The sequence below is a fragment of the Nomascus leucogenys genome, chromosome 10, assembly GCF_006542625.1.
Source record: "Nomascus leucogenys isolate Asia chromosome 10, Asia_NLE_v1, whole genome shotgun sequence".
Lineage (NCBI taxonomy): Eukaryota > Metazoa > Chordata > Mammalia > Primates > Hylobatidae > Nomascus > Nomascus leucogenys.
Window position 1 is genome coordinate 89342097 of NC_044390.1, and position 22577 is coordinate 89364673.

Consider the following 22577-nt stretch of genomic DNA (forward strand, 5'->3'; position numbering starts at 1 on the left):
CGTGCCCGGCTTCTTCTCTTTTTTTTTGAAACGGAGTTTTGCTCTTGTTGCCCAGGCTGGAGTGTAGTGGCGCAATCTCGACTCACCGCAACCTCCACTTCTAGGGTTCCAGTGATTCTCCTGCCTCAGCCTCCTGGGTAGCTGGGATTACAGGCCCATTTAATTTTAATTTTTTTTTTTTTGTATTTTTAGTAGAGACAGGGTTTCACCATGTTGGCCAGGTTGGTCTCGAACTCCTGACCTCAGGTGATCCACCTGCCTCGGCCTCCCAAATTGCTAGGATTACAGGCATAAGCCACCATGTCCAGCTCCCATTCCTGTTTCAAAACTCTGCCTCCCTCCACTCCTGCCCTCAGCAGGAGCACTTCAATTTATAAGTCTTCTAGGATAAGTCCCCCCACCCCCGTCCATTGCTGGCATTCAATGCAACAGTAACTTCAATCCCATTGCTTCCCGATTACGGTTACGATTACGCAGCCCAGGTCCCAGCAAGAGGAGCTCTCTGTGGCTACTCAACCGCACCCCACACTTCTTCCCTCTGTGCCGCTGTGCATTTCCCTCCCTGGAAGGCCCAGCGTTCTCTCTCCGCTGTGGCCTGGCCCAGCCCTCCCTGCTGTGCCCCCGGAACCACCGCCAGTGCTCCGTTTCTGCTGCTGATATCACATGCGATGTAGCTGTCAGTACCACATTTTATCTCTCCTTTTTCAGGACAAGGACCACATCTCATTTTATCTGTCATCTATCATAGCACAGAGCTTCTATGTCCCAGGTACTTGGTAATCTCGCAATTTAAATCACATCTACCACTGCCTGCCAATGTGAGCCCTAGGAGGTAGATGCTTTATAATACCCATGTTAGAGATAAGGAAATTGAGGCTTACAGGGTTATATCAGATATACCCCAGGCATGAGCCACTGCACCCGGCCTTATGTTATCCCATTTTCAACCTCAAACAACTCTCCATATAGAGATTGTTGTCCTCATTTTACACGTGAGAAAACAGGTTTACCTTTCAACATAAGAACGTTTAACAAACCAGGAGTAGATAGAGTAGAACTTCCCCAGCCTGATGAAGAGCATCAACAAAAAGTCCACAGCTAACATCATGTTTAATGTGAGAGACTGATGCTTGCGCCTAAGATCAGGAACAAGAAGTGGGTGTCTGCTCCTTCCCCTTCAATATTGTCAATATCAGTATTGTCCTGGAGGTTCTGGTTGGGGCAATTGGGCAAAACAGAGAAATACAAGACTTGGCCAGGCGCAGTGGCTCACGCCTATAATCCTAGCACTTTGGGAGGCCGAGGTGGGCAGATCACTTGAGCCCAGGAGTTCCAGACCAGACTGGGCAATAGTGAGACCTCATCTCTACAAAAAATAAACAAAATTAGCTGGGTGTGGTGGTGCATGCCTGTAGTCCCAGCTACTTGGGAGGCTGAGGCAGGAGAATCTATTGAACCCAGAGGGGGAGATTGCAGTGAGTCAAGATTGCGCCACTGCATTCCAGCCTGGGCAACAAGAGTGAAACTCCATCTCAAAAACAAACAAACAAACAAACAAAACACAAAAAAGAGGCCGGGCATAGTGGCTCACACCTGTAATCCCAACACCTTGGGAGACTAAGGCAGGTGGATCACCTGAGGTCAGGAGTTCGAGACCAGTCTGGCCAACATGGTGAAACACCATCTCTATTAAAAAAAAAAAAAAATTAACTGGGTGTGGTGATGGGCATCTGTAATCCCAGCTACTCAGAAGGCTGAGGCAGGAGAATCGCTTGAACCAGGGAGGCGGAGGTTGCAGTGAGCTGAGATCGCGCCATTACACTCCAGCCTGAGTGACAAGAGCTAAACTCCGTCTCAAAAAAAAAAAAAAGGGAAGAAGAAAGAAAAAGAAATACAAAGCCTTCAGATTGGAAAGGAAGAGAAACCATTTGCAGATGATATGATGGTATGTGTAGAAAGCCCTAAAGGATGCACACAAGCCCTTTAGAGAGAGAGAGAGTGAATGGGATCAGCAAGGTTGCAGGACATGGGATCAGTATACAACAATCAGCTGTCTTTTTTTTTTTTTTTTTTTTTTCTGAGACGGAGTTTCACTCTTGTCACCCAGGCTGGAGTGCAATGGCGCACTCTTGGCTCACCGCAATCTCCACCTCCCAGATTCAAGCAGTTCTTCTGCCTCAGCCTCCCGAGTAGCTGGGACTACAGGCACGTACCACCACGCCAAGCTAATTTTGTATTTTTAGTAGAGACAGGGTTTCTCCATGTTGAGGCTGGTCTTGAACTCCTGACCTCAGGTCATCCACCCACCTCGGCCTCCCAAAGTGCTGGGACTATAGGTGTGAGCCACCGCGCCCGGCCAATCCGCTGTCTTTCTGTACACTGGCAAGAAATAGCCCAAAAATGAAATTAAGAAAACAATTTCATTTTCAATAGCATCAACGAAGACAAAATACTTAGGAATAAATTTAACCAAGGAGGTACACTCAGTATCATACTGAAAGTTATACAACAGTGTTGAAGAACATTATTCAACCATACAAAGGAATGAAATACTGATATGTACTACCAAGTGGAAGACCCTCAAAACAATTACGCTGAGTGAGAGGAGGCAGACATAGAAGGCCACATGTTGTGTGGTCCTATACAAATGAAATATCCAGGGCCAGGCGTGGTAGCTCACGCCTGTAATCCCAGCACTTTGGGAGGCCGAGGCAGGCGGATTGCTTGAGCCCAGGAGTTTGAGACCAGCCTGGGCAACTTGGCGAAACCCTGTCTCTACAAAAAAGTACAAAAATTAGCTACAAAAAAGTACAAAAATTGTGGTGGCACACGCTTGTAGTTCCAGCTACTTGGAAGGCTGTGATGGGAGGATCACTTGAGCCTGGGAGGTCAAGGCTAAGATTTAGTGAACCATGATTGCACCACTGCACTCCATCCTGGGTGACAGAGTGAGACCTGTCCCCCAAAAAAAAACATTAAATTAAAACTAAAAAAAGGGAAATGGGCCAGGCACGATGGCTCATTTCTGTAATCTCAGCACTTTGGGAGAGTGGATCACCTGAGGTCAGGAGCTTGAGATCAGCCTGGCCAACATAGTGAAACCTCATCTCTACTAAAAATTCAAAAGTTAGCCAAGCGTGGTGGCAGGCACCTGTAATCCCAGCTACTCGAGAGGCTGAGACAGGAGAATCACTTGAACCCAGGAGGCGGAGGTTGCAGTGAGCTGAGATCGAGCCATTGCACTCCAGCCTGGGCAACGGAGTGAGACTATCTCAAAAAAAAAAAAAAAAAAAAAAAAAAAGTAAGAAGTAGTGTCGAAATGTCAGTTAAGGTATCGAGATATTGAAACCCTCATACATGGCTAATGGGAATGTGAAATGGTGCAGCCACCATGGAAAACAGCCAGGCATTTCTTCCAAAAGTTAAAAGTAGAGCTACGATGTGGCCCAGCAATTCCACTCCTGGGTATATACCCAAAATAAATGAAAACAGGGGCCGGGCACAGTGGCTCACGCCTGTAATCCTAGCACTTTGGTAGGCCGAGACGGGCAGATCACCGGAGGTCAGGAGTTCAAGACCAGCATGACCAACATGGAGAAACCCCATCTCTGCTAAAAATACAAAATTAGCCAAGCGTGGTGGCGTGTGCCTGTAATCCCAGCTACTCAGAGGCTGAGGCAGGAAAATTGCTTGAACCCGGGAGGTGGAGGTTGTGGTGAGCCGAGAGCACACCACTGCACTCCAGCCTGGGCAACAAGAGCGAAACTCCATCTCAAAAAAAAAATAAAAATAATAAATGAAAACGGATACTTGTAGGTAAATGTTCAAAGCAGCATTATTCACAATGGCCAAATGTGGAGACAACCCAAGTGTACTTGAAGTGATGAAAGAATAAACAAAATGTGATCTACCCACACAATGGAATGTTACTCAGCCGTCAGAAGGAATGATGTGCTGACACACGCTGCAACATGGATGAACCTTGAAAAAGGGAAGAAGTCAGACATAAGAGGACAAATACTATATGATTCTCTTCGTGGGAAATTGTGGAGTAGGCAGGGCACGGTGGCTCGCACTTGTAATCCCAGCACTTCGGGAGGCTAAGATGGGCAGATCACCTGAGGTCAGGCATTTGAGACCAGCCTGGCCAACGTGCTGAGACCCTGTCTCTACTAAAAATAGAAAAATTAGCCAGGCGTGGAGGTGGGCCCCTGTAATCCTAGCTACTTGGGAGGCTGAGGCAGAAGAGTCGCTTGAACCTGGGAGGCAGAGGTTGCAGTGAGCAAAGATCCCGCCATTGCACACCCCCCTGGGCGACAGAGCAAAACTGTCTCAAAAAAAAAAAAAAAATTGTGGAACAGGCAACGTCATTGAGACAGAAAGCAGATTAGTGGTTTCCAGACACTGGGGAGACTGAAAGCAAGTGGGTAGCGACTACTAATGGGGAGATAAGAATGTTCTGGACTTATGTAGTGACGATAGGTGCACAACTCTGTGCATACACACACACACACACACACTGCTAAACTGTATAATTGTTTAATTGTAACTTTTAGAGATGAAGTCATTTGTCTAAGGTTATGTCACATATAGTAAGTAGAGGACCAGAAACTGGAATCCAAGAATTGCTGCTCTTAGCACTAATGCTGTTGGGGGAAAATGTTTCCAGGGCCCTTGAATAGGAAATTAATAACGCTGGGATCTTGAAAAGCCTCAGGATTGTCATTTTAAGTATTCCTTCTCATTATAAAGTACTGTCATTTTGGGTAGTGCATAAAAGGGCTGAGAGAAATAATATTGCATTGGTTTTACTGCAAAATTGGTTCTACAAGGAGTCACGCCAGGGGACTGCTTTGTCCATTCAGCGGGGAGATCCGAAGAGCAGATGAAGAGCTGGGGACAGTGGAGCTGAGCCTGGTGTCAGAGATGGCTGAGAAGAAACACTGATGTCACAAACCCACTGCTACAGTAAGACACCTGGGGGTGTTAAAGTATTTTATTCCCTTATTATCAACACTTGGAAAAGCCTTCGCACCTCTCCATTTCTCACCTTCTTCTCTCCAGGTGCTATTTCTTGAAACTTGAAATCATGTTTGACTGATTTCTAAAATAATACATACTAACTTTAGAAAATTTGGAAAATACATTAAAATATAAAGAAAATTCTTGGCCGGGCATGGTTGCTCATGCCTGTAATCCCAGCACTTTGGGAGACCGAGGTGGGTGGGTCACCTGAGATCAGGAGTTCGAGACCAGCCTGGCCAACAAGGTGAAACCCCATCTCTACTACAAATACAAAAATTAGCCTGGTGTGGTCGTGGGCACCTGTAATCCCTGCTACTCAGGAGGCTGAAGCAAGAGAATCGCTTGAGCCTAGAAGGCGGAGGGTGCAGTGGGCCAAGATGGCACTACTGAGATCAAAAAAAGAAAAAACAAAAAAAGAAAAATTCTCCCCCTGCCCAAAGATTTTTTTTTTTTTGCCAATCTTGCTTTCTGTCTATATGTAAGATAGGTGGACACACACACACATAGACATTTTTTTTTTAAACTTATATTTTAGGTTCGGGGTGCGTGTGAAGGTTTGTTACATAGCAACATGGTATGGTTAGGCTTTGTGTCCCCACTCAAATCTCATCTCGAATTGTAATCCCCACGTGTCTAGGGAGAAGCCAGGTGGAGGTGATTGGATCATGGGGCAGTTTTCCCCATGCTGTTCTCGTGATAATGAGTGAGTTCTCACTGATGGTTTTATTTATTTATTTATTTATTTATTTATTTATTGAGACGGAGTCTCGCTCTGTCGCCCAGGCTGGAGCGCAGTGGCGCAAATCTCGGCTCACTGCAAGCTCCGCCTCCCGGGTTCACGCCATTCTCCTGCCTCAGCCTCTCCGAGTAGCTGGGACTACAGGCGCCCGCCACCACGCCTGGCTAATTTTTTGTATTTTTAGTAGAGACGGGGTTTCACCGTGGTCTCGATCTCCTGACCTCGTGATCCGCCCGCCTCGGCCTCCCAAAGTGCTGGGATTACAAGCGTGAGCCACCGCGCCCGGCCACTGATGGTTTTATAAGGGGGTGCTTCCTCCTTTGCTCACCACTCACTCTCGCCTGTGGCCATGTAAGAAGTGCCTCTTCCACTTTTCTGCCATGGTTGTAAATTTTCTGAGGCCTCCCCAGCCCTGCAGAACTGTGAGTCAATTAAACCTCTTTTCTTTATAAAATACCAAGTCTCGGGTATGTCTTTTTTTTTTTTTTTTTTTTTTTTTGAGACGGAGTCTTGCTCTGTCGCCCAGGCTGGAGTGCAGTGGTGCAACCTAAGCTCACTGCAAGCTCCGCCTCCCGGGTTCACGCCATTCTCCTGCCTCAGCCTCCTGAGTAGCTGGGACTACAGGCGCCCGCCACCACGCCCAGCTAATTTTTTGTATTTTTAGTAGAGACGGGGCTTCACCGTGTTAGCCAGGATGGTCTCGATCTCCTGATCTTGTGATCCACCCGCCTCGGCCTCCCAAAGTGCTGGCATTACAGGCGTGAGCCACCGCGCCTGGCCCCAGGTGTGTCTTTATAGCAGTATGAAAATGAACTGCTGGGCGTGGTGGCTCATGCCTGTAATCTTAGCACTTTGGGAGGCCAAAGTGGGTGGATTACCTGAGGTCGGGAGTTCAAGACCAGCCTGACCAACATGGAGAAACCCTGTCTCTACTAAAAATATAAAATTAGCCGGGCATGGCAGCACATGTCTGTAATCCCAGCTACTTGGGAGGCTGAGGCAGGAGAATCACTTGAACCTGGGAGGCAGAGTTTGCGGTGGGCCGAGATGGCGCCATTGCACTCCAGCCTGGGCGACAAGAGCAAAACTCCGTCTCAAAAAAAGAAAATGAACTAAGTAAACTTGTGTCACAGGGGTTTATTATATAGATTATTTCATCACTCAGGTATTAAGCCCAGTACCCAATAGTTATCTTCTCTGGTTCTCTCCCTCTTCCCCCCTCCCTCCTCCCCCTCAACCCTCCCCCTCAAGTAGACCCCAGTGTCTGTTGTTTCCTTCTTTGTGGTCATTGGTTCTCATCATTTAGCTCCCACTTACAAGTGAGAACGTGTGGTATTTGGTTTTCTGTTCTTGCGTTAGTTTGCTGAGGATAATGGCCTCCAGCTCCATCCGTGTTCCCCCAACAGACATGTTTTTTAACTCAATGGGGGATCATCATAAATATATTTTATAATCTGCTTTTATAAATTAACATCGTACTTGAAGCATTTTACCCTGCCATTAAACATTCTTTGAGAAAATGACTTTGAACGGCCACTGTTTGTTCATTGCCTTATTTTCAGTCATCGGGGTTGTACAGCGGCCGTGAAAGTGTGCCCCTCAGATTTCCCGCTCTGGGAAGTATAATTGACCAAGGGCCCCAGCTGCTGTGCCCCAAAATCCATCACCCAGCACATGGAGATGCCGCTTCCCACAGCCTTCTCCCAGCTAGAGACGGCGTGGCAGGGATGCTGAGGCTGGCTCGTTCCTGGGAGACCCAGGCTTCTCTGTCTGAGAATTTTCCCACATTCGTGCTGAAGTCTCCCAGGATGGCACCGTAGGCTGAGATGCTGCCCCCAACCTCCTTTCCTTCCTTCCTCCTGTCCTCCAGCAAGAGTCAGACCTGCCTGTGGTGGGACAGCTCCCTGAGACCCCTGCTCCCTCCTCTTTTCCCTCCCAGGCCTGGCTCTGATGAATCTCTTTATTTATTTGGTATTTTTTCGAGACAGAGTCTCACTCTGTCACCCAGGCTGGAGTGCAGTGGCGCCATCTCTGCTCACTGCAACCTCTGTCTCCCAGGTTCAAGTGATTCTTCTGCCTCAGCCTCCCGAGTAGCTGGGATTACAGGTGCCTGCCACCACACCCGGCTAATTTTTATATTTTTAGTAGAGACAGGGTTTCACCATGTTGGCCAGCCTGGTGTTGAACTCCTGACTTCAGGTGATTCTCCCGCTTCCACCTCCCAATGCGTTGGCATTACAGGCATAAGCCACCACGCCTGGCCTTGATGAATCTCTTGCATGGCAAAGAATCCCATCTCGGCCCCTGCTTCTAGAGGACCTGGACTGACACAGCTCACCTCCACTTTGGTTTGCTTGTTTGGTTTTGGTGTTACCCTCAATGCTATTATGAGCATATAAGTGCTTAGATCCCATCCAAATCTAGGATTATTGCCTTAGGAAGTTATGTGAGGCAGGAATTCCAGGAGAGGGTTACTGGTGGAGACAGAATCTCTTTGTAAGGCTCTGATGTGTGTTTCAGAAGTGGCTGAGTGGGCTTTTCTCACCCTCAGGCTTTCTCACTTGTAAAGCTCTGCTGATGTGAAGGCATAAAAAACCTCCTGTTTATTTGCCTTTCTTGGTTACTTGTGAGGTTGAGCAGAGTTTCACATTTACTGCCTAATTTCTGGTTTTATATGTAAGCTTTTCTTTTTTTGTTTGTTTGTTTTGAGACGGAGTCTTGCTCTGTCGTCCAGGCTGGAGTGCAGTGGCGTGATCTCAGCTCACTGCAACCTCCACCTCCCAGGTTCAAATGATTCTCATGCCTCAGCCTCCCGAGCAGCTGGGATTACAGGCACCACCACTCCTGGTCAAGCTTTTCTTTTGTTTTTCTCTCCCCTCTCCTCCTTCTTTTCTCATTTGTCTCTCTTTATCTAATCACCTCTTCTATTTGCTTTGTCTCTTTTTTTTTTTTTTTGAGACAGAGTCTCGCTCTGTCACCCAGGCTGGAGTGCACTGGTGTGATCTCGGCTCACTGCAACCTCCACTACCCAGGTTCAAGTGATTCTTTTGCCTCAGCCTCCCAAGTAGCTGGGATTACAGGTACCCACCGCCATGCCTGTATTTTTAGTAGAGACGGGGTTTCACCATGTTGGCCAGGCTGGTCTCAAACTCCTGACCTCAGGTGATCCGCCCGCCTCCATCTGCCAAAGTGTTGGGATTACAGGCGTGAGCCACTGCGCCCGGCTTCTTTTTCCTCTCATCTCTTAATTCTCCAGAATAGGAAAATGATGTTCTTTAAAATTGTTTTTTTACAGCTCTGTATTCCCTGTTCTTCCTTGATCAGTTGGGCAGGTTTAAGCTTTGACCCCATCTTAGAAAGGTTCCCCTGAAATAAATAAATCATATTATCATATTACCATTTTGTTCTCTGTGACTCTTGATGTTTTGTTTGTTTGTTTATTTATTTTCCTTTCCTCTCTGAGTTGGTGGCACTGAATTTTTAAAAGTAATTATTTTGGACTGTTTCGATCACACGACACACCCTGGAAATTGGTGTCTTTTTGCCTCTTTCTTTTTTTTTTTTTTGACGGAGTCTCACTCTGTTGCCACGCTAGAGTGCAGTGGTGTGATCTCGGCTCACTGCATCCTCCGACTCCTTGGTTCAAGCCATTCTCCTGCCTCAGCCTCCTGAGTAGCTGGGATTACGGGCACACGACACCATGCCTGGCTAATTTTTGTATTTTTAGTAGAGACAGGGTTTCACCATGTTGGCCAGGATGGTCTTGATCTCCTGACCTCGTGATCCACCCGCCTCGGCCTCCCAAAGTGCTGGGATTACAGGCATGAGCCACCGCACTCGGCCTTTTTTAATTTTTATTTTTTTGAGACAGAGTCCTGCTCAGTCACCCAGGCTGGAGTACAATGGCGCGATCTCTCCTGACTGCAACCTCCGCCTCCCGGGCTCAAGCCATTCTCCTGCTTCAGCTTCCCAAGCAGCTGGGATTACAGGCGCCTGCCACCATGCCCGGCTAATTTTTGTATTTTTATTAGAGATGGAGTTTCACCATGTTGGCCAGGCTGGTCTTGAACTCCTGACCTTGTGATCCGACTGCCTCGGCCTCCCAAAGTGCTAGGATATTACAGGAGTGAGCCACCATGCCTGACTTTTTTTTTGTTTTTTTTTTGTTTTTTTTTTTGAGTCGGGTTTTGCTCAGTCACCCAGGCTGGAGTGCAATGGCACGATCTTGGCTCACGCAACCTCCACCTCCTGGATTCAAGTGATTCTCCTGCCTCAGCCTCCTGAGTAGCTGGGGTTACAGGTACATACCATCAAGGCTGGCAAATTTTTGTATTTTTAGTAGAGACGGGGTTTCACCATGTTGGCCAGGCTGGTCTTGAGCTCCTGACCTTGTGATCTGCCCGCCTTGGCCTCCCAAAGTGCTGGGATATTATAGGAGTGAGCCACCGTGCCTTATGTTTTGTTTTTTGTGTGTGTTTTTTTGAAACCGGTTTTGCTCAGTCGCCCAGGCTGGAGTGCAGTGGCACGATCTCGGCTCACTGCAACCTCCACCTCCCGGATTCAAACGATTCTCCCACCTCAGCCTCCTGAGTAGCTGGGATTACAAGCACCCGCCATTAAGCCTGGCTAATTTTTGTGTTTTTAGTAGAGACGGGGTTTCACCATGTTGGCCAGGCTGGTCTTGAACTCCTGACAGCAAGTGATCCACCCGCCTCGGCCTTCCAAAGTGCTGGGATTACAGGCATGAGCCACCGCGCCCTGTCCTTTTTGCCTCTTTCTAGGTTTTGGCAGATTATCATCAACATAAATTCTAGTGACTTGAGAGTTTGTGCTAGTTGCGTTCCAGGTAACTTAAGAGTTATCACACTCACTCCTGCGGTTGGTTCTGTCCCATGCTGCGTCTTTTGGGGAAAGGCAAGTATGAATTAGGTTTTTTCCTCTTGCATATGTTGTGGGAGGTGATTTTGATTTATATACAAATGTCTGCCCCTAATCTCCTTCCCTATCTCCCTTTGACATTTTTCTTGTTTCTGAGAATCTGTGGGGAAAACAGGCATTGAGGCAATCGTTGCCATACGGGTGGACCCCCTGCATCAGGCCTCAGGGTCTTGTGCCAAAAACAGCGATCACCATGAATAGGAGTGCTGCTACAGGCTGCAGCCCGGATGAACCTTGAAGACACCAGGCTATGAGAAAGAAACAGCCACAAAAGACCACATGTTGTCTGATTCCATGTATATGAAATGGCAAGACAGGCAAACCCATGGAGACAGGGAGTGGCTTAGTGGTTACCAGTGGCTGATGCTAGGGAGGGATGGGAAGCGCCTGCCCATGGCCAGAGGTTTCTTTATTTTTTTTGCAGAGATGGGGTCTTGCTGTGTTTCCCAGGCTGGTCTCGAATTCCTGGGCTCAAGCGATCCTCCCACGTCGAACTCCTGAAGTGCTGGGATTACAGATGAGCCACCATACCCAGCATGGTACAGAGTTTCTTTTGGGGATGATAAAAATATTCTGGAATTAGATAGTGGTGATGTGGCACAACTGTGAATATCTTTAAAAACATCAAATTGTGGCTGAGTGTGGTGGCTCTTGCCTGTAATCCCAGCACTTTAGGAGAGTGAGGTGAGAGGAAGGCATGACCCCAAGAGTTCGAGACCAACCTGGACAACATAGTGAGACCTCATCTGTATAAAAAAGCAAAACAAACACAGAAGACATCCAATTGTAAACTGTATGTATGTATGTATGTATGTATGTATGTATGTATGTATTGAGACGGAGTCTCGCTCTGTCACCCAGGCTGGAGTACAGTGGCATGATCTCAGCTCACTGCAACCTCCATCTCCCAGGTTCAAGCAATTCACCTGCCTCACCCTCCTGAGTAGCTGGGATTATAGGCGCAGGCCACCACGCCTGGCTAATCTGTGTATTTTTATTAGAGATGGGGTTTCTCCATGTTGGCCAGGCTGGTCACGAACTCCTGAACTCAAGTGATCCAGCTGCCTCGGCCTCCAAAAATGCTGGGATTACAGATGTGAGCCACCACACCTGGCCTAATTATACACTTTAAATGGGCTAACTTTACAGTATATAAATTATATGTTTTAAAAAACTGTTTAAAATACTGATTCTGGGCTGGGCACGGTGGCTCATGCCTGTAATCGCAGCCCTTTGGGAGGCCCAGGTGGGTGGATCACATAAGGTCTGGAGTTCGAGACCAGCCTGGCCAACATGGTGAAACTCCATCTCTACTAAAAATACAAAAATTAGCCGGTCATGGTGACATGCACCTGTAATCTCGGCTACTCAGGAGGCTGAGGGAGCTGAATTGCTTGAACCCGGGAGCCAGAGGCTGCAGTGAGCCGAGACTGCGCCACTGCATTCCAGCCTGGGCAACAGAGCAAGAATCTGTTAAAACAAACAAACAAACAAACAAACAAACAAAAAACAACTGATTCCAGGGCCCAGCCAAAACTGCTAAATCAGAACCTCTGGGTGTAAGCCTAGGAATCTGCATTTCACCTCCCTCTCAGCAGTACCGGCTGTGTACTTTGTTTAGAAATCACTAAGCATTTCAAGACAGTGATGAGAACAGAGGGTGAAAACAAGCTCAGGGCCCTCTGAGCTCTGGGCCCCATGACTGAGTAGGTCACAGGCTCGCAAAGCTGGCCCTGCAGCCCGGAATGAAGCCTGCATGCTCTACCCAAAGGACGGACAGAGCATTTGGTTAGCGGGTTTGCCTCTTCATCCGAGGACCTGGAAGGAGAGGAGAAATTAGCAACTTCGAAAGGTTTTTTCTCCCTGTAAGATCAATGCGGTGGTTTTAGTGAGAAGCGTGCAGTGGAGTCCCCCAGCCCGTGGCTGAGTCATCTCCAGAACTGCGGGCTTTCAGTGACAGAAGGAGAAAGGCTGAGCCTGCACTAGATCTGCGGGAGCTCTTTGGTCAATCCATCAATCCAATAGCATTAAATGACTCTTCTGGCAGATTGAATCAGAACGGGAATTCATTAAAGGAGACCAGGTGGTTTGCGGAATCGCTGTGAGCCTGTTGCTCATGGGAACCCGCCTGGGGTGGGGGCACCAGGTGGCCACTGAGAGCTCAGCCCCTATTCCTCCAGAGAGGGGATCTTGTTGCAATTGCCACCTCTCCCTGCAACGAAGCACCTGCCACCATCTCTGCTGCTTCATGTCACCAGCATCTGATTTGAAGTCTGATTGCATTGCCGTGGTCTCAGGCCCACAGCCTAGCTACGAGAGAGGCTGGGAAGACACGTGTCACATTTCAGTTTCTGCAGCAGACAGCAGGCCTTGCTGCCCACCAAACAACCCTTACCCAGAGTGGGAACATGTGAAGCTTTTATTCAATTCGGTGTTGAGGGAATCAGCATAACGCAGCTGATTCAAAGGAGGAGATGAGAGACTAATATTGGTTTCTCATCTGTCTGTCTGTCTGTTGTCAAGGAAGATAAAGAATGCCAGAATCAAACAGCTCTGTTAGATGTGAAAGTGGTTCATGCCCTACAGTGAGTACAGCCATAACCTTTGGAGTCATCTTCTCTACTTGGTAGACATCATTTGCATCTTATCTGTTTTCTCTAAGTTCAAAGACCCTGGGGCCTAATGAATAATATATAATACGTCAAACAAAGTTCCATTCACCAAGAGCAATGCCGATGTTCCATTCTCTGAGAACAATGCCATCTAATAGAACTTCCTGCGGTAATGGAGATGTTCTGTGTCTGTGCCATCCAATAATGTCGCCACTAGCCGCTGCAGCTGTCAAGCACGCGAGATGTGAGTGACACTGAGGAACTGAATTTTTTTTTAAAGTTTTTTTTTTTTTTTTTTTTTGAAATGGAGTCTCACTCTGTTGCCCAGGCTGGAGCGCAGTGGTGCAATCTCCACTCACTGCAACCTCTGCCTCCCGGGTTCAAGTGATTCTCCTGCCTCAGCCTCCCTAGTAGCTGGAACTACAGGTGTGCACCACCACACCTGTTGTTATTTTTTAGTAGAGATGAGGTTTTACCATGTTGGCCAGGCTGGTCTCAACTCCTGACCTCGGGTGATCCACCAGCCTCAGCCTCCCAAAGTGTTGGGATTACAGGTATGAGCCAACGCACCTGGCAAAAAAAAAAGTGTTTTAAGTAATTAAAAAAAAAAAAAAAAAAGAGGTGGGAAGGCCAGGTGTGGTGGCTTATGCCTGTAATCCCAGCACTTTGGGAGGCCGAGGCGGGCAGATCACTCGAGGTCAGGAGTTTGAGACTAGCCTGGCCAACATGGTGAAACCCCATCTCTACTAAAACTACAAAAATTAGCTGGGCGTGGTGGTGCATGCCTGTAATCCCAGCTACTTGGAGGCTGAGGCAGGAGAATTGCTAGAACCCGGGATGTGGAGATTGTAATGAGCTGAGATTGCATCATTGCACTCTAGCCTGGGCAACGAACGCAAAACTCTGTCTCAAAAAAAAAAAAAAGAGGTGGGATCTCACCATGTTGGGATCTTGCCATGTTGCCCAGGCTGGTCTCGAGCTCATCACTCAAGTGATCCACCCACCTCAGCCTCCTAAAGCGCTGGGATTACAGGGGTGAGCCACAGCACCTAACCTATTTTAAGTAATTTTAGATTTATAGAAAAGTTATAAACAGTACAGAGGGTTCCCCTATACCCTTCCAGCTTCCCCTAAGTGGAAATTTCTTAAATAACTCTGCAAGTTTATAAAAACTAAGCGATTAACATTCATACGATATTAATCACTAAACTACCAGCTGTCTGAATTTTCTCCATGTTTTTCACTAATGGTTGTTTTCTGGTGCAAGAGTCAGTCCAGATTCCCACATTGTGCTTAGTGCTTGTATCTCCTTAGTCTTCAATCTGTGACCATTTCTTAGCCTTTCCTTGTTTTTCATGACCCTGACACTTTTGAAGAGTGCCAGTCAAGGATTTTGTGAAATGACCCTAGGTTGGGCTTGGCAGGTGTTTTCTCCTGATGGGACTGGGATGGTGGTTTTGGAAGATCACAGAGAAGTGAGGGAGGTACCTTCTCATTGTGTCATGTGAGGGGTGCATGATACCCAAGCATGGGCTCACTGGCCGGAGGTGGTGTCCAAGACGCATCTCTCCTGCCGCCTTGCTGTATTCCCTCTTGTGCTCTGTTCTTAAGGGAGTCACCAAGTCCCACCCACCTTCAACGGGAGGGAAGTTAAGCCCCACCTCCTGGAGGGAGGAATATTGAAGATTTGTGGACATACGTTAAAGCCACCACCATGGTTTGAAGGGAGATTTTTGAGGCTATGCAGATTTCCTGTTTCTCCTGAAAGTTTCACCTGCTAACTTCAGCATTATTCTGTTGATCCTGCCTGAGGCCGTTATTACTGTGGTGTTCTAATGATGACTTTCTATTTACCTCATTCCTCCTATATTTATGATTTATTAATTAGAATTCTAGTTGGGCGTGGTGGCTCATTCCTGTAATTCCAGCACTTTGGGAGGCCGAGACGGGTGGATCCCGAGGTCAGGAGATCGAGACCATCCTGGCTAACACGGTGAAACCCCGTCTCTACTAAAAATACAAAAAACTTAGCCAGGCGTGGTGGTGGGCGCCTGTAATCCCAGCTATTCTGGAGGCTGAGGCAGTGGAATGGCGTGAACCCTGGAGGCAGAGGTTGCAGTGAGCCTCGATTGCGCCCCTGCACTCCATCCTGGGCGACAGAGTAAGACTCCGTCTCAAAAAAAAAAAAAAAGTATAAGGAACATTTGTCCCTTTTCCCTCATTTATTTATCTCGTCAACCATTTTATTGTTGTTGTTGTTGTTGTTTTTGAAACAGGGTCTCACTCTGTTGCCCAGGCTGGAGTATAATGATGCCATCTCGGCTCACTGCAGCCTCTGCCTCCCAGATTCAAGCAAGTCGTACCTCAGCCTCCCAAGTAGCTGGGATTACAGGTGTGCACCACTACACTTAGCCAGTTTTTGTATTTTTTGTGGAGATGGGATTTTGCCATGTTACCCAGGCTGGTCTCAAACTCCTGACCTCAAGTGATGCTCCTGCCTCAGCCTCCCAAAGTGCTGGGATTACAGGTGTGAGCCACCACGCCTGGCCCAACCATTTGTTTATATCACTATGAACTTGTGGGTATTTACTTTGTTCTTTGAAAGGACATATGGTCATCTTTTTGCCTTATTTCCCAGTTTTAGATAATGTTTCTAATATGTGTAAAGGTGTTCTGATGTAGGACAGTCAAAAAGAGAGATAGAAGTCCACCACACTGGATATTTTCTGGAAAGATCACCAAAACCTTGTCATTGGAGACTAGGATATCTAGGGGCTTAAATGCCTGCAACGGGGCTGGGCGCAGTGGCTCACGCCTGTAATCCCAGCACTTTGGGAGGCCGAGGCAGGCGGATCACAAGGTCAGGAGATTGAGACCATCCTGGCTAACACGATGAAACCCCGTCTCTACTAAAAATACAAAAAATTAGCCGGGCGTGGTGGCGGGCGCCTGTAGTCCCAGCTACTTGGGAGGCTGAGACAGGAGAATCGCTTGAACCTGGGAGGCAGAGGTTGCGGTGAGCTGAGATCGCACCACTGCACTCCAGCCTAGGTGACAGAGTGAAACTCTCCGAAGGAAAAAAAAAAAAAAAAAGCCTGCTAGGGGACTGCAGTAGAAATACCTGCGAGAAAAATGAGAAGTCCAAGACTGAAGTGCATGTCTCAGAGTCCTAACCACATCCCCCCTTACATGTGGACTTGTGCAAACCACACCTCTTCGGTCCTCAGTTTCCCCCGAGATAAGATGAAGATATAGGTGCTGGTAGACTCAAGATTAGTGGTTCTCAAACTCAGGGGTGTATTAGAATCCCCTGGAGGGCCCCATAAAGCCCAGATTGCTGTCTCCACCCACAGACCTTCCGATTCAGTAGGTCTAGGGTGAGACCTGATGATTGACGTTTCTAAAATGTTGCCACGGGCTGTTGCTGCTGCTGCTGCTGGGCCAGGGACCACACTTTGACTCTGGGTGATCTCTAAGAAGCCTGAACAGTTGTGGACTTAACATTGATTCAAATGACAAAATCTTTGGACCTGGCTAAGAAGAAGTCCCCTAGGCCCTGAAAACCCAGTGGGGAGTTGTGCAGAGGACACTGTAAGATTGCTGCATGCCGCACCTGGCATCGACGGCCTGTGAGACCCAGCCACTGCCCGGGGAGGGTCAAAGCCTGGGTAAGGCAGAGAAGCTCAGGCTGGAATCTGGGCTCCACCCCTTAACAGCTGTGTGGCCTTGAGCAAGTGACTGACTGACTTCCTGCCTCAGTTTCCCTACCTATGAAAAGAGGATGGTGCTTAACATGACCTGGCATAAAGAAAATGCTCAATGAGTGTTTATTGCTGCTGAGGTCTTGCCTTGTCTCTGGAGTGAGTGGTGCTGTCCTAGCTCACTGCCGCCTCGAACTCCTGGGCTCAAGCAATCCTCCCACCTCAGCCTCCCAAGGAGCACACCACCATGTCTGGCTAACTTTTTTCTTTTGTTTTGGTTTGGTTTGGTTTTTTAGAGATGGGATCTTGCTATGTTGCCTAGGCTGGTCCAAAACTCTGGCCCCAAGCAGTCCTCCAGCCTTAGCTTCCCAAAGTGCTGGGATATCTGATCTGTGTTACAACCCTGTGAGGCTGTGGCCATCACCATCGCCATTTCCAGATGAAACTAACCACCGTGTCTCGCCAGGGTCATTATTTCTTTTCTCTTTCTTTTTTTTTTAAATAGAGATGGGGTCTCACTGTGTTGCCCAGGCTGGTCTTGAACTCCTGGGCTCAAGTGATCCTCCTGCCTTTATCTCCCAAAGTGCTGGGATTACAGGTGTGAGCCACAGTGCCTGGCTCAGGGTCATTATTTTTTATTGAGCCCGTCCAGTGGGAAGAAATGACAGTGGTAGAAGCGATACCTCTTTCTAAGCATGTCCATCTGCCCTCTGCCACGACTCTACCCAGCTTGCAGTCCCATTTGCCAATGTCAAGCCTCTCACAAAATGTGTCACAGATTATGAGAAAAATTCAATATAATTTATTAAATAGATTCCAAGGGCTCCCCCAGGGAGCATTAACAACTCTTAGTACAATAAATATCAATAAATTAACATAGCTGCCCCCTCCGGCCCTCACAAGGGTATAATAAGTAAGATTTAAGCCTGCAGAAGAAAAGCATTCCGTAAATACCAAGACTAATAACAATAACCTAATGTTTTTCAAGGTAATTCACAAATGTACATCTCAGCCCTCCCGGGACTAGCCCATATGAGGGATCACTGAGATTATTCATTGGAAAATGTACTTAAGGATTCACGGCAGAGTTCCCACACTTAGCTGTCGGTCATCTTTTTAAGGCTCCTGAAGTTCCTGCCATTCCGAAAGGAAGAGATGGCCTTAAGTGGTGGCCTGTTGGGCTCCAGAGGTCAATGATTTTAATGCGAGGTCCATGCACTCTGAAAACTGTTGAGAAATAGTCAGGATGAAGCGCTTACATTCATGGGTGTCTGTTGGCACAAAAATGTTTGTTTCTGGTGCATCTTGAAATATGAGTTTGTCGAGGTGCTCTATGATCTCATCAATAACAGATTTGTTGTCTAACTGTCTGATTGTCTTGAGATATGCCCGGATGGCTGGGCTGTGGATGTTGTTTGGTGGCTGGGCGTCAGGGCTGAGACATGGCAGTGTGTAATTCTGGGACACGAGCACCCCCTTCTCTTCCTCCACCTGTGGAATGAGGAGAAATGGTGCGTGTTGGGTTTGCAATAACAGCTGCAAGTCCTAACAGTGAATGTTTGCATGCTTCCTCCATAACCCGCCTGGTTGAGATATTTATCTGATCAATGTCACAACCCTATGAGGCTGTGCCATCACCAACCCCATTTCCAGATGAAACTAGAGCTTAGGCGGCTGCAGTCCCGAAGCCTGTGCTCAGAACCACTGACCCATCCAGCTGAGGCCTCCCCAGCCTTCCAGAACCCACTCTCACGTGCTCAGGGTGGTGGGAATTGCAGCACATCTGGCCTTCCATGGTAGCTCCCTGCCCTTTGGGACTCTGTTAAAGCCACGCACGCCCCACTTATAGAGTAGAGTGTTAGGCTTGTCCGGAAAGGCCTCCGAGATGCAGGCGAGAGTTTTCCCAAACAAACCAAGGAGTCTGGACCACTCCCTTCCTTCCTCTTTCTAAGGACTAACTATTTTCGAGTCAGACCAAATTGCCAGCAGCACCTCATCAACCTGAACTGCCCAGTCATCTTGGGTTGGTAACAACCTCTGCCTTTTATAAAAGCTAAGGCTAAGGTCTAAATACCAAGGCAGATGAGAAGAGTAATGGCAATTTCATGAATTGTTTCCAAGTTTGGGTATTTGTTCGTTTGATCAAAGCTATCTTGGCTGGGCACAGTGGCTCATGCCTGTAATCCCAGCACTTTGGGAGGCCAAGGCAGGCGGGTCACTTGAGGTCAGGAGTTCAAGACCAGCCTGGCCAACATGGAGAAACTCTGTCTCTACTAAAAATATGAAAATTATCCGGGCGTGGTGGCACATGCCTGTAGTCCCAGCTACTCCGGAGGCTGAGGCAGGAGAATCGCTTGAACCCAGGAAGCAGAGGTTGCAGTGAGCCAAGATTGCACCACTGTACTCCAGCCTGGGCGACAGAGTGAGACTCTGTCTCAAAAAAAAAAAGAAAGCCATCTTTGCCTGTCTAGTTTCCCCCATCCCTTCCTGGCATAGCTACAGCCCTGGTTTCGGGTCTGGAGAGAGGAGCCTCTTTGGAGGGCAGTGGAAGGCATTTTTAAGAAATCGTTTAGAAAAGAAATCTCTAGGGCACTCACGTCTTTCAAAAGCATCTTCGAGAGGGACTGTAATTCCTCGACTATTTTCTGTACATCATCATTTGGTCGTAGCAAATGGACGGGCAATGTGTGGGAGGCCAGCCAGCCTCCCAGGCAGCAGAGCAGAAACAGCACGGACGTCGCGGGGCCTGGAGAGAGAACAATGCCATGAGCACATGCATCACACACCCCTGCCCACCCCGGCTCCATCCCTACAGCCGCTGCTGAGCCAACCCTGGGGGCAGTGCTTCCAGAATCTTCCTGGTGAGATAAGATGATGCCCAACACTCCGGAAGCACCAGGACCAGTGATACCTGAGTGAGAGGCCATGGTGAGAGAGAGCAAGGCCGGCTTCGGTGGGGGCTTCTGGAGCCAGATGTGTTCGCCATGGCTGCCTGGAGATATATAAAGGGCCAGGGTGAGGAGGAAGAGCAGTCAGTGTCCCGCCCATGGCAAAACCATTTACTCAGCTTTTCTCCAGAAAACACTCAAAGTTCTACTGGCCACGGCTGAGTGAAAGGGCTGAAAGGAAATGCTGAGGTTACCCTCAAGGTGGGCAGATGCCTGACTCAGACACACACATACTTCACAAGAAGGCACATGAATGCATCTTTGCCTTTCTTCTTGGAAGGAGCCTGTTGATTTGACTAGACAAAATTTTGAAGCCCAGGGTTGACAGACACAACCATACCACCAAGGAGCGGGTGACTTCCAGGAGTTCAAGACCAGCGCCCACAGGGAATTTCTGAGGAGGAAATGCGAAGCCAGCATAAGATGTGCAGAATGCGGTATCTCTGGAAATTTCTGCAGCATATGCCCACGCCGTGTGCAGGGACGGCCCCATAACTGCTGTGAATGTGGCGGGTCGAAGGCTTCGTCTCAACTCTGTGTGGCCTTGGACATCACTGGACTCTCCATCGTGCCTCTGCAATCTCAGGGCCCAGAACCAGAGACTGTGCTCCAGAGTTATTGCTTGAAATCCTTGTTCATATCTTTTTTGTTTTGTTTTGTTTTTTTTGAGATGGAGTCTTGCTCTGTCACCCAGGCTGGAGTGCAGTGGTGTGATCACTGCAACCTCCGCCTCCTGGATTCAAGCAATTCTCATGCCTCAGTCTCAGCCTCCCAAGTAGCTGGGACGACAGGCACGCGCCACCATGCCCAGCTAATTTTTGTATTTTTAGTAGAAATGGGGTTTCGCCATGTTGGTCAAGCTGGTCTCTAACTCCTGACCTCAGGTGATCTGCCTGCCTCGGCTTCCCAAAGTGCTGGAATTACAGGCATGAGCCACTGCGCCGGCCTAGAAACTTTATTGCTTTTTTTTTCTTTTTTCTTTTTTCTTTTTTTTGAGACAGAGTCTCGCTCTGTCACCTGGGCTAGAGTGCAGTAGCGCAGTCTCGGCTCACTGCAACCTCCACTTCCCAGGTTCAAGCAATTCTCCTGCCTCAGCCTCCTGAGTAGCTGGGATTACCGGCACCCACCACCACGCCCAGCTAATTTTTTGTATTTTTAGTAGAGACGGGGTTCACTATGTTGGCCAGGCTGGTCTCAAACGCCTGACCTTGTGATCCACCTGCCTCCGCCTCCCAAAGTGCTGGGATTACAGGCGTGAGCCACCACGCTGGCCTTAGAAACTTTATTTCTAATTTCATTAGCTTTCTTTTTGTCTTTTTTTGAGACAGGGTCTCATTCTGTCACCCAGGCCAGAGTGCAGTGGCATCATCACAACTCACTGCAGCCCCGATCCCCTGGGCTCAAGTGATCCTCCCACCTCAGCCTCCCAAATAGCTGGGACCACAGGCACAAATCACTATGCTAATTTTTTTTTTTTTTTTTTTTTTTTTTTGAGACAGAGTTTCACTCTTGTCGCCCAGGCTGGAGTGCGATAGCGCGATCTCGGCTCACTGCAACCTCTGCCTCCTGGGTTCAGGCAATTCTCCTGCCTTAGCCTCCCGAGTAGCTGGGATTATAGGCACCCACCACCACGCCGGGCTAATTTTTGTATTTTTAGTAGAGACAGGGTTTCACCATGTTGGCCAGGCTGGCCTCGATCTCCTGACCTCAGGTGATCTGCCCGCCTCAGATTCCCAAACTGCTGGGATTATAGGCATGAGCAACTGCACCCGGCCTCCTTATTCATATTTTAGTGCCAGCTTTGATTAGGCCCTTTTCTAGGGTATCGGGAACAGCGGTGAAGAAGTTAGACAGAGTTCCTGCCCTTGTGGGCCTGGCATTGCTGTGGGCTGCGGACAACAGCAACATAGAAAGCACTGTGACGGCTGGAGAGTGACGGGCAGGATACTTTAAGTCAGGTGATCAGCAAAAGTCTCTCTGAGAGATGACACTGAAGCAGAGACTGAAAGATAAGAAGGAGCCGGAGGTGGGAAGACGCGGGAGAAGGGTGTTCCAAGGCGACGGGACATGAGTGCAAAATCCTCAGGTGAAAATGAGCTCGATGCTGTTCCTAGAATGAGAAGAGGGTCATGGCAGCCGCAGTGATGCGAGAGGACAGGAGGGTAGTGGGGAGGTGGGCAGTGGCTCCATCACAGAGGCCTGAGGCTGGGACAAAGAGCCTGGGTTTTATTCCACATGTGACGAGGCAGTGCTGGGCGGCTTTCAGTAGGGAAACATAGGATCAGATGCACTTTATTTTTTTCTTTTCTTAATTGTTTTGTCTTTTGTTTTTTTTTTTTGGAGAGAAGGTCTCAAGCGATCCTCCCACCTTGGCTTCCCAAAGTTCTGGGATTACACGCATGAGTCACCATGCCTGGCCCTGATGAACTTTATTTATTAGTAGTAGTAGCATTTTTTTTTTTTTTCTTAAGACAGAGTCTCACTTTGTCGCCCAGGCAGAAGTGAAGTGGCACGATCTCAGTTCACTGCAACCTCCACCTCCCATGTTCAAGCAATTCTCGTGCCTCAGCCTCCTGAGTAGCTGGGATCACAGGCATGCACCACCATGCCTGGC

The 22577-nt window shown here is 48.2% G+C and overlaps 1 protein-coding gene across 1 annotated transcript; it reads right to left on the reverse strand.

Moving 5' to 3' along the window:
• Positions 1-17794: 17794 nt before the first annotated feature.
• IL31 (interleukin 31) lies at positions 17795-19985 on the reverse strand. The gene is made up of 3 exons (XM_003280693.2): positions 19927-19985; positions 19613-19761; positions 17795-18506 (listed from the first exon to the last, which is right to left on the reverse strand). The coding sequence occupies exons 1-3, from the start codon at positions 19940-19942 to the stop codon at positions 18177-18179; spliced, it is 495 nt and encodes a 164-aa protein (XP_003280741.2). The 5' UTR covers positions 19943-19985; the 3' UTR covers positions 17795-18176.
• Positions 19986-22577: the final 2592 nt, after the last annotated feature.

Bases quoted from the DNA above. Each gene is read 5' to 3' on its own strand.
- IL31 (XM_003280693.2), bottom strand. The intron at 18,507-19,612 runs GTGAGTGCCCTA...CTCATTCCACAG, and splicing joins CGAAGATGCTTTTGAAAGAC to GTGGAGGAAGAGAAGGGGGT.